Below are 12,419 nucleotides of genomic sequence, written 5' to 3'. Positions count from 1 at the left end.
CACAATTTGCTTTGTATGCGGTGCTGTGTTAGCACAACTGGCCCAAATAGCCAAGTGGTTATGGTACTGGGCTTGCAACCCCAAGATCAAGAGTTCAAATCTCATAATGGCAAACTTTGAAACAATGTAACTTAATCTAAAACAGATGGAAACGGGTTTGTACTCGAAAGAGTCACAACTGAGGTCTGGTGATTAAAGCCAATCACTGTAAATTGCTTACTAGGCCCGTGGCAGATGTCCACTACAACCTCCATCTCTTACTGTAGTACCTTCAACAGGTTGAACTGCTAATCGTGTTTTTACAGTTGGAAATTTGCAGAATCCAAGTTATTGACAGGATATTGTGCAGTGCTAGTGTTCATTATCAATGCAAAAATTGAGATGGCTGTTAGGCTGCACTGTTCTCCCAACTCCCCTTGGCCATATGATGAAATTACTGTGCTACTCTAACATGTGCCATCTATTTCTTGGATTTGTTGTATATGGCTGCACTGCTGGCCACTGAAGGAAGCTTAATTGAGTATGACCCCTTTTTGGTGTTAAAAGGGCAGACACAATATCAACAGCCTAGCATCTTGGTAACAATTGGTGATGACTCTGGATGCTGGTACACAACTCCTGCAGTTATGAAGCATCTCAACCAGATATGAGATGCCTGCAGACTCTTTTGGAAATTAAAACTCAATCTTACATGGAGTGAGGTGGGGAAAGTGCAATCACATTACATAATAGCATGGTTTATGGTAGAGTTGACAAAACATCGTAAATTCCCAATTGCATCTCAAATGTACTGGCCCATAATGGACGGTCTGCTTTCATGAGTTCTTGATCTAAGATTTCTGTCCTGTGAGTTTGAAATGGTTCCGCAGATAATTTTTCAGTTTTCAATAAATTGCATGCTCTCCATCATAGCTGTGAGCTACAATGACTTTCTAAATAATCTTTCCATCTCTCTCTCTCTCTACCTCTCAGCACAAATTCTATTTTCAAGTTTCATATTGCGAGATAAACTAAGTGCTGTGTAGTAACCAAGAAGGCTTTTAGACTTGGTATGTATAGTGGATTTGTTTCTAATCCATGGAGATAGTTACACTCGAATCCCTTTCTGTTTTAAGTTTTTCCAAAAAAACCTGAATACACTAGCCCCTCAGTACTAAGCAATGTTCTCTGGAAAGAAAGGCTTTTGCAACCAGACAGCATGCTAAAAGATGCAATGGAGGAAGTTTCTTAAGAAGTCGGTGTTGTATGTGAATAGTAGCTTTCTTTAAAAGATGTAAATATACCAGATTTGCCCTGCCCTTTTACTCTGATCACTCACTGAAGGTGGTGATGTCAGCATTTGGCTTCCTTTCCTCTGGATCTTGTCTTGAATTGAAAGGGACCCTGATGCAAATTGGGGCTTCCATCAATTCAAACTTTTGTGTGCTCAAACAGGTTCTTTTGCAAGCTTGGGCATATAAAACATATAACAGGTAAGGCAGCATTTTTTTCAAAAGGTATGTTAATTTTAAGTATTAGTTAGAGAGAAGTAATTCTTTTTCCTCACTTGCTAAATAATCAGATCATGGAATAAAAGGAAAAGATTGAGTGTTACTTTGAGGGTAGAATCTGAAGTGAATTGAGCTTTTCTGAATCAAGCATCCTTCAACCTTCTCCCATTACTTTTGCTATTTGCTGTAAAATGGCTAGTCTGTCATAATCCATAATAATAAGTCAAAATAAAATTCCTACTGTTTTCCATTTCTGTTCTGTGGCAGATTCAGGCTGCTGGAGTCAAGATTTCAATGTGGGGACACTGTACGTTACTCAAATGTCGTATTGGTTCGGGTTGTCACATGATGGTCATCTTATTATGTCACAATAAAGAATTGATACAAGTGTATAGTGTTTTTAAAGCTGTAAATGGTTTCTATTAATGTAGCCAATAATGCAACTAATTTGATCATTATCTTTCCCTTTCAGATTATGAAAATATCTTCTATTTATTGAAACTAGTTCAAGGCAGTTTGGAAACTCGGATGGTGTTTGTGCAGAATGTCATTAAAGAGGCAGCAAGGTAATTTAACTTATGATAGAATGACATTTCACTGAGATTCCAAATGGCTAGCAAATCCATTAAACCTTCAGTGAATTATCAAATGCAGCCAAGTTGAACAAATGCATATTTGTAGTAGCATAACCAGGACATATCTCTTAACAGAAAAATCTTGTCCCATTTATACTTTAGGCTGATCCGCTGTCATGTTTTATCTTAAAGCCACTTCTAAACTTTATTATTGCTCCTCCAATCTGTACCTCATGATTTATTTCAGGTACTTTTTAGGAAGTGATATAAATTGCCCAAATCCACTAAACAATAGGGAAGCAGAAAGCCTTGCCTCCCACCTGGTTTTATACAGAAATAGATACTTTCTGAATTCACTCATCCTTCTAAATAGGCCTTAATTCCAATTTTGGGAGTAGAAGTGAGTAATTAGTATACTTGTTCTTTTCAACCTCAAGTTAGTCATGCAGCTGAAGCCTACCACGTGTCTAATTCAGCATCATTCTGGATTTTTTCCTACTCCTAAAAGCATTAGAGGAACTTGCTGTTAGTTTAACCTTCCCCTGTGATTGATATTTCAAAGTTCTTGAGTTTTTTTTTAAATTATTTGCAGTGTTCTTCACTGTCTCTATACTGCAGTTTGTGTTAGGAATACTGTTGTACATTATTTTCTGGTCCAGACTTGTTGAATTTGTGGTGTGCTGTTTGAAGTCAACTTGTGTCAGCTTGAACATGTGTCTCATGGGTCATATTTGAAGTTGCACTCACTACTACCAAATATTTGCTGCGGTGGAAGTGCTTGTACCACCCTAATTCCAAACTTCGATGCTCGAAATGTTGCAAATCATGATCTTGGTCCTCTTTGCATGAGTACAAAATTGTGAAACTCAGTTTCACTTAAAAGGTACGTATAAGCAGATTAGTCTGAAGTTGAATGATAGCAATTCAACCCCAATACTCATCCTTAAAACACCAGCTGAATATCTTTTCAACTTTAATCTAAGTGTATGTACAGGAAGGTAGCAATGATCTTGATCTGAGTAGACGTGCTGATATTAAAGTCATTTTAGCAATATCTGACCTTTGAAAGTAAACATTTATCCATGAGATCATGTGCCTTGTTAAAGAAACCTTGATGTCCATCAGCTAGGTACATTGGCTGTTGTGCTTCTGACCTAGGACCTTGGCTTGCTATAGGTTTTAGGTGAAGCTTTTGTTCAAATCGTAGCTCAGATGATATTGCACAACCTCTTTACTACATTTATGTCCAAGTGTGGCTGGCTTGGTTTCTCACTCTGATATGGAATGAGTATTTCCAACTTTTGAAAAATGCTTCGCAGAAAGGTTTTGACACAATAAATGCATCAGTAACGTCCTACATTCCATGCTGTTATACTGATGCATTTTATCCAGACCTTATCCTCAGCTTAAGCTTAAGACAACACATTACATCTTCTCTCTTCTAACCTGCTTTCCCCTTTTCAGCTTCCAACCACCACCCCTCTCCTCTCTCTCTCACACATGCACACACCATGACACAATCTTTCTGGCTAAGAAAAGGCCCTTTTTGATTCACAAATACATTAAGAATTGCAGATCTTCTCAGGTGAAGCAGGTAAATGCTTATATAAGGGACAGCGCACTCGAGTATACATTATGCAGAACAACAAAATGTGAAGTTTACAATTAATACCCTCGAGGTGATGGCGCAGTCTATAACCCATAACTATAAGCACCCAATTGTGAGAAACTCCCTTTTGACCACTCAGATTTTAGAAATCTTTTTGGGAGCAGAGAATCTCTTCAGTAGGGTGAAATGTCTGAGACAGCATTTCCTTTGTGAAGAACCACCAGTAGAATCCCCTAAATAGACTGGCCAGGAAAACTGAGGCCAGCTGTCTGAAAGGAGCTCAAAACAGTTCTTGGTATTTCCCAATTTTCTGGCCAAAGGTCACAGACCTGAGCTGTTAACTGTGTGCCTCTCCACAAATGCTGCCAGACCTGCTCAGTATTTCTAGCATTTTCTGTTTTTATCTCTGGATTTCCCGAATTCTTTTTGGCTTCTCAATTCTCATGAGCTGGTTTGATGTTGGAATGAAGTTTTTGACAAGTGAAGTTCAGGAATCAAAACAATTGTTTAAGTTTCCAATTCCTGCTCTGAATACACACCATGCCATTTTCTGCATCATATTTCCTGAATGGTGTGAACAATTCAGACAATGTATAGATTCATGTGTTTCTTTCAAGGCCTTAACTAAACATGAGCAAAGATGTTTAAGTCTTCATTTTCTGACACATAGCTGGAAATCTCATCCACTGTGAGTTACCCCAAGTGAATGAGGTTTTTGAAATTTCACTTACTGCTTTCCTATCCTTGAGATTAGTAGATGGGCCAGAGGTCAAAAGAGTGATGGAAGGACATTCCAAGTAGTTGCAGTTGCCATTATAATTACCAGAGCAGTTATGTTTACAATGCTATGAATAGATCCTCTTCCAGTATTGGAATTGCATGTTCTAGTTCTTTTTTCTCATTCATTTGTAGGATGTGGCCAGCACTTTTTGCCCATCTGTAATTGTTCTTGAGAGAGTGTGGATAAGCTGCTGCCTTAGATACAGCTGAGTGACTTGTTAGGCCACTTCAGAGGGCAGTTAAGAGTTAACCACATGTTGTGGATCTGAAGTCGCATATAGGCCAGATTAGCTAAGGACAACAGATTTCCTTCCCTAAAGGGCATTAGTGAACCCGAAGGGTTATTACGGCAATCCGTTAATTTTATGGTCACTCTTACCAATGTCAGTTTTTTATTCGAGATTAATTTAACTAATTGAATTTAAATTCCCCTGCTGCCAAAGTGGGATTTGAACTCAAGTCTCTGGATCATTAGTCCAGGCTTCTTGATCACTGATTCAGTAACATAACCACTATGCTATTGTCCTCATACATTGGAAGTATTTGCAGAGCTATGCCATCAGTTGCAAACGGCCCTGCAGTCAATGTTTCCCTCGCCCTTACAAAGTCAGCGTTGACAATTAAGATCATTACTGTTTCTGCTTCATTCTAGATTTCCACATGGGATATCTGTAATATAAACTAATTTGCAGCACACACGTGTCGTGCTAGTAATTAATTCATTTTTAATGTGGAGCTCATTCATTTTCTTTCTAATTGAAACAGCATAACATAACTAGCCAATTCACGCAGCACTTTTGGATTACCAAGTAACCTATTGCTCCCAGAACCTGATGGTCTATATGAACTGAAAGATTCCACTATATCAGTGATCAGGGGTACCAGATTGTGTAGGTTACTGCCTGCCTCTCAGGCAGCAATCATAACGCTTTCATTCTAAGACATTCCTCTGTATCAACTTCATTGGAATGTGAACATAGGAACAGGAGTAGGCCATTCAGCCCATTGACCCTGCTCCGCCGTTCAGTTAGATCATGGCTGGTCATTTACCTCAACACCACTTTCCCATGCCGCTTCCATATCCCTTGATGTCAGTCTCCAGAAATCTATCAGTTTCTGTTTTGAACATGCTGCATGATTGAGTTTCCACAGCCCTCTGGGGTGGAGGATTCCAAAGGTTCACCACCCTCTCAGTGAAGAAATTTCTCCTCATCTTGGTGTTAAATGGCCTAACTCTTATCCCTGAGATTATGTCCCCTGGTTTTAGACTTACCAGCCAAAGATGAATTGCATGTATCAAGGTAAACCTCTTCAGTCATGGCTAATGCAATTCTTTGCCTAAGGCATTGACCAAAACAGAATACTATTATGAAACCCATGTAGGCACTGCTATCCTTCTAGAGCATACCACTCAGATTTTAAAGTAGCATTTGAAATGACTCATTGGATGAAGTAGTGCTTTGCAGTGTCACTCTGCTGGAGTCTCAATGATCGCTGCTAGCTGCATGTCACACAAATTGGCAGTTTGAAGAGGCCTAACCATGGAGAAGAGGAATACCATTCACAGTGAAGGCCAGAGCAAGATACAGACCATGATTGTTGCCACAGGAACACATTTGCAGCCAGTAAGATTCATGTGGCAGGCCCACATACTGCAGACTCAACACCATGCCTTAGCCATACCTTTTGTGAACCAGTAGATACTTAAGTGATCCAGAATGCTTTCCCAACATTGTGCCCTATACTACTTCAGCTGCCTGCCATAACTATTCTTTATGTTGCACCCTCATTCAGCAGCCACAAAAATATTCTGGATAATTTATTTAGTTTTAAAGTCACACACGCACACACACATACATTATATAAATGCACATTGTTTTATGTAGCACCTTTAACACAGTAAAATGTCTAAGACACTTCACAGGAGTTTTATCAAACAAATTTACACCAAATCATGTAAGTCACCAAAAGCTTGGTCAGAGAGGGAGTTCTAAACAAGAAAAAAGTGGCGAGGTTTAGAGGAAATTCTAGAGCTTAGGACTTTTCTAACTGAATGGCTGCCAATGATGGAATGAAGAAAATATGCAAAGGACTAGAGTTTAACGAGCACAGAAATCTTGAAAGGTTGTAGGAAATTTTTTAAAAATTCATTCATGGGATGTGGGCTTTGCTGGCAGGGCCAGCATATATTGCCCATCCCTAGTTGTGAGCTGCCTTCATGGACCGCAGCAGTTCAAGAAGGCAGCTCACCACCACCTTCTCAAGGGCAACTAGGGATGGGCAATAAATGCTGGCCTAGCCAGTGAAGCCCACATCCTGTGAATGGAAAAAAAATCTCCTTCAATCTTTGGAGGTGAGGAGTGAGGCCATGGAAGGGATTTGAAAGTAAGGATGAGAATTTTAAATTTGAGCTGTTGGAGCTAGCGCTAATGTTTGTCAGGCATGAAGGGTGAACAAAACTTGGTGCAAGTCAGTATACAGGAAGCAGAGTTTTGGGTGAGCTCTCAATTATGGAAGATGGGATGCTGGAGAGGAGAGCCTTAAAGTAGTCAAGTCTAGAAATAATGGACATGGATGAGGGTTTCAGCAGCAGATGGGCGAGGTTTGGTGGAGTCAAACAATGCTATGGAGTTGGAAGTATGCAATCCTAGCGATGGAGGGGATTTGTGGTCCAAAGCTCATCTTGGGGTCAGATGTGGCACAAAGGTTACAAATGGTCTGGTTCAACTTCAGGCAGTTGCTCGAAAGAGGAATGGAACCAGTGACCAGAGAATGATGTTTGGGGCAGGGACCAAAGGCAATATTTAGTTGGAGGAAATTTCTGTTGTACTGGATATCAGCAAGCAGTGTGACAAATCAGAGACAATGGAGGGATATAGAGAGGTGGGAGTGAGGTAGAGCTGGGAGTCATCAAGGTACATATTAAATATGTTTTCAGTTGATGTTGCTGAGGGCAGCATGTAGATGAGAACTTAATGGAGGCTAAGGATAGATCCTTGGGGAACTCCAGAGGTAACAGTGCAGGAACAAGAAGGGAAGCTATTACAGGTGATTTTCTGGCTACAACTGGGTCATTTAGAATGGAACCAGGTGAGGGCAGTCTCATCCAGTTAGACAACTGTGTCAAAGGCTGCAGATAGTTGGGTTAGTTTACCTTTGTCCAAGTGACATAGGATGTAGTTTTTGACTGAACCTTTTTGGTAACGTGGCAGGGTAGAAATTTGCCTGGAGCAGTTCAAACCTGGAGTTTCAGTAAAGATGGGCACGGATTTGGGAGGTGGCAAACCATGTTTAAGAATTTTTGAAGAAAGAGAAGTCATAGATGGTGCAGTAGTCTGAAAGGACAGAGGGAGTCAAGGATGGGTTTTTTTTTTGAAGAGGTGACTGATGTGTAATTATAGTGTATTTTACCTGGGCTTCATCTTGGTGCTTGTGTTCTCTCATTCTTTAATGATTTCTAAATGTGCATCAAGTGGAAGGGATCAGTGTAGTGGCTGGTTCTCAGTAGGGTAGCTTGGGATCAAGATTCCTGCTGCTTCTAAAGGTGGGCTGCTTTTGTTTTTTGCTTCTACTGCATATATATTCTTGTAGTTGGCAATTCTTGCCTTTCATTTGGGTATATTTAATTCTGATGTGAGCATCCTTAAGTTAACATCTTTCTGAAGTGCCACCTTAAGCATATGCTTTTGCAAATACTTCAGCCTTCATGAACTTTAGTGTCACCACCTCCAGAGAATGCTGCACTGCTGCCATCTGACAGTTGTCCTAGAGACCAAATAGAATAACCCTTCTTCGAAATATTTCATGCAGCAGCACTTCCAGGGATTGCACTGGCCGGCCAGCTGGATGAGAGATGCAGCGTGATTTGGTAGGATCGAAGGCATTGGTGGAAGGGGGATTGGGACAAGATGAGTGATTGGTGAGAATTAAAGTGTTGATGGTGGTAGATTGATTTGGTGAGAATGTGGGATTCCATGGAAGATGGTAAAAGAGTTGAGCAGTCCAATAGTGATCTGAGGGGAATGAGCTAGAATTTTATATTTAATTAATGATTGTGTAGGAGTTTGTTCTTTTCCCTGGGAGGCTGGAAGAGGGTGAGCTGATTTTAGTTGCCAGAGCAGCAGGGCTAGAAACTAAAGTGAAAATTATCCTTTGCTTCAGGCTATGGAGTGTAAAGCAAGCCAGGAGGTTTCAATGAGGAAGGAGTCCCTGCCCGTCAGTCAGGTTTCTGGGAATAGATTTGTTTTGAGGTCCTGAATGGCTGAGCCTTGTGTGGGAAGGATTCTGGCAGATTTAGATTAATCTAACTGGGTTGCAGGTGGGATAATGCAGAATGGTAAGCGAAATGGTGAGGATTCTAAGGAGGTTAGCCTTTGATAAGTAAGCTGGGCCAGATGGTTGCCTACAGCAGGGTTCCTTCGCTGGGAGTGCCAATGAATGTTGTCATAACAGTGAAGCAAAGAATGCCAAGGAAAGCTGTTATATTTTGTAATTTTTTAATATTCTTTCCCTCAGGATTTGAAATAGTTAATTTCAGTGTTGGGCATTTGAGCCAAAGTGTCGCCTTTTTTTTAAAAAAGGCACTAAGCGATTAGGTTTGGTCATTTAAGTATTGATTGGCTGTTGCATTGGAAGGATTTGGATATCTTTCCAACTGTGAAGAGAGGAAGGAAAACAACAGCAGTCAGTCAGGTTTTGAAAGAGGAAATAGGTCTTTTGCCCTGACCGTGTAGAAATGCTGGGCATGTTGTTGAGTCCAGTGAGATGACCCACTGAAGTAAGAAAGCACAATCTTCACTTTAGTATTATGTACAGGTAAATTGTACCAATTGATGAAGCAGTTTACCAAATCAAACTTTGTTTCCGATTGTTCACTTGTCTGGCCTTGAAGATTAAAGGAGTACACGTGTGATAGGCCAGTTTTTGGTCACAAGGGATAGTATTGTTGCATCCACAGGTTATGCTGTCCTATGTGTAAATGCAGAGCAGGGTGAGTCAACTCCTATAAAAGCCAGAACCCTAGGCATTTACTTGCCTCAAGGCAAGTAAATTGGCTTGAACTTTGAGAAGTGTGTCTTAACAGGTTTTGGTGTTTTGGGGAGAAGGGAGATTAATGAGGAAGAGATGCAATTTATTGTCTTGAAGAAAAAATGAAGTGATTGAGATTCCTGATGAGCAGGCGCACCAGAGATTAATTGTATCCTGATGTAAATGGGTAGAGAGAAGGAAAGTTAACCAGGACGACTTATTACATTTATTTGTACTGCCCAGTGGTCAGAAAACTGAACCTTAGAGTGTGATGTATGATGCCCAACAGCTAAAACAATTGGTGGCAGTGAGGCTGAAAGAGGGAATTAAGCTAATGGTGATGGGAGAAATGTAGATTTTTGAAATTTTTAGTTGTTCATGAACCAAATGTCACTTCTAATGCTCTTTTATCTAAATGTATGATATGGGATGAGCACGTTGTTGGTGGGTACTTGCTGCATAACACTAATGTTGTTCACTTTCTTTCTTTCATATAGGTTTAAAAAACGAGTATTAATTGAAGAGCTTGAAGGAATTTTGGAAGAAATACAAAGTAAATCCAGTCGGGTAAATCATATCAATAACCGATAATGAATCCTGAGAAACCATGAGACTGGACTCTTTTTGGTATTCTCCTACAGCAATCAAAAAAGCCCCATTTGGATATCTCAAGCTTATTTTTACTGTTCTTTCACCTCGTCTGCGCTAAAATTTGCTTAATTTTTCTTTGCACAGATAGATTTTCTGGACCTTGGCAAAAGGAGTATTTTTTAAAAAGTGCCACCTGATGGTGTATCTACCACTTGGTTAATAAGATGTTTATACAACATATTCAACACACTGGGCAAGAGACACTTCACTATCCCAGTAGATGACTTGTATGTTATTTTACCCTCTGAAATGCATCATTTTGTAGCAACATTTGCCTTCTGTAATTAACCCTTGTTTTTGCGTTGAAGCAGCTTGTTTCAGAGATGGGATGGATCATTTTGGCAAAAGAGTGAACCCAATTTGGTTTTATGTTGCATTGGAATTATATGAGGAAATGTCTTTTGCGTCCAATGAATTCTGAAATGTGTTTTTGTCTTGTCTACTTTTTGTCACAGTTTCCTTCTAGCCTGGCTTAGCTTCCCAAGGTCAACCCTTCTAGTAAATCCTTGGGAACTGGCCCTTGCCAAACAAACTGAATACACAATATAAGGACATTTGTCTTAAAGCTAAGATTTGTCTATAGCAAATTATTTTTGAATGGAACACTGTGTGTTGTAAATGGCCATATTTTGAAAATTATTTAAAATGCCTTTGTTACTATTTCTTGCATTAAAAAAATCTATTTTACATTGTACTGTTTTCATTTGCATATGTAACCAGCCTCCTGGACTCCGGGTGGCTTTTATTCCCCAAGTAAAAGTGAAGTGATCGACTCCACTGCAACGACAAAATTGCTGTCTGCTGGAGTGGATGCAACATTTACAAGTATTGCCCATTTATCTTCTCAGCTGTGTAATGATGCATTGGCAGTGTACATAATATATAGTTGCAAGTAGCATAAAAATTGGATTGAACTTCCCATTTTATATGAGGTAAGCCTGAATGTTTAAAGTGAAGTGTGTGTTGGAGGGAATGACATACAATGTATTAACAATGTAAAATTCCCATGGTGATTTTACTCCTTGTTGCACGTCAATAGCACTTACACCTGAACAAGTGTTGAAAAAGCAGGGGAGTGATCAGCCAAAATGTTAATATTCACGGAACCTATTATGTTCTGTGCATTCTTGTTAGCTGCATTCTTTAACATTACAATGCTGTCATTTTAAATAAGGATGGATGTATAAATGCATACAAGCTTAGCTTGTCTCACAAAATTTATATAACAGAACATCTGTATAGTAAATATATAATCCCTCTTTCAGCTAGACTGTTATTTGCTATTTAAATTGACGAGAAAGATTGTTAATAAATACAAAGGTCTAGAAATTTCTCCAAAAGGCCAGAAATCTTATTTCTAAATTTAAAATGCAAAAACAAAACTTCCGAATGAGTTTATTCAAGAGGATCCATCACTCGACCCATGAAAAGAATTCTTCCTGTAGAATTAAATGAACAATATTAATATTTATCATTTTACATGTTTATAATCAAAATTAAGTTCAATCAGCCTGAACAATTAGAATGCTACTTATTATACTGCAGTTATTAGCCTATGAGAAGTTTATAGGTTCTCTCTCTTTTCTAACCCCCCCCCAAAAAAAAAACAGTAGTTACACTGTAGGACAGAGTTTACAAGAAGAAATAAATGAGGCATATAAAAAAGGTAGCGCAATAATCATGTGTGACTTTATGTGTAGATTGGGCAAATCAGATTGGTAAAGGTAACCTGGAAAATGAGTTCATAGAGTGCACTTGAGACAATTTCTTAGAACAATATGTTCTAGAGTCTACCAGGAAGCATGCTGGTAATGTGTAATGCAATGTAATCTGTTAACGTGCAATGAGACAGAATTAATCAATGACCTCATGTCAAAGGAGCCTCTAGGCAACAGTAATCATAATATGATAAAATTTCATGTTCAGTTTGAAGGGGAGAAGTGTGGATCTAAGACTAGTTTTAAACCTATCAGGGTCTGAAGGCAGAGCTGACTAAAGTGAACTGGAAAACTAGGTTAAAAGGTAGGATAGTACAGATGCAGTGACATACTTTAAGGGGATATTTAAGAACTCTCAGCAAAGATTTAACCTTGTGAGAAAGCAAGACTCTTTGAGAAGCATGCATTATCAGTGGCTAAATAAGGAAGTTAAGGATTGTATCAAATTGAAAGAAACATTACAAATCTGCAAAGATTATTGGTGCATCTGAAGATTGGACGGATTTTAAGAATCAGCAAAGAATTACTGAAAAGAAAAGGAGAAAGTAGAGTAAGACAGAAAGCTAGC

General features: G+C 39.2%; 2 protein-coding genes across 3 annotated transcripts in view; one reads left to right on the top strand and one right to left on the bottom strand.

Annotated features, from left to right (window-relative positions):
• The window catches only part of LOC121290549 (integrator complex subunit 6-like), a 111,387-nt gene extending 100,567 nt beyond the window's left edge, over positions 1 to 10,820 (top strand). For both annotated transcript variants that reach the window (XM_041211068.1, XM_041211067.1), the window contains 2 exons: positions 1,963 to 2,056; positions 9,980 to 10,820. In XM_041211068.1, coding sequence (XP_041067002.1) covers positions 1,963 to 2,056; positions 9,980 to 10,073 — 188 coding nt within the window. In that variant the 3' untranslated portion in view covers positions 10,074 to 10,820. The remainder of the gene's footprint in view (positions 1 to 1,962; positions 2,057 to 9,979) is intronic.
• A 255-nt stretch (positions 10,821 to 11,075) lies between these two features.
• serpine3 (serpin peptidase inhibitor, clade E (nexin, plasminogen activator inhibitor type 1), member 3) overlaps positions 11,076 to 12,419 on the bottom strand; it is a 37,890-nt gene continuing 36,546 nt past the window's right edge. The window contains exon 9 of the mRNA XM_041210929.1: positions 11,076 to 11,572. Within this exon, the coding sequence (XP_041066863.1) occupies positions 11,529 to 11,572 (44 nt within the window). The 3' untranslated portion in view covers positions 11,076 to 11,528. The remainder of the gene's footprint in view (positions 11,573 to 12,419) is intronic.

The sequence above is a fragment of the Carcharodon carcharias genome, chromosome 18 (assembly GCF_017639515.1).
Source record: "Carcharodon carcharias isolate sCarCar2 chromosome 18, sCarCar2.pri, whole genome shotgun sequence".
NCBI classification, from domain to species: Eukaryota; Metazoa; Chordata; class Chondrichthyes; order Lamniformes; family Lamnidae; genus Carcharodon; species Carcharodon carcharias.
This window is presented reverse-complemented; position numbering and strand designations above follow the sequence as displayed.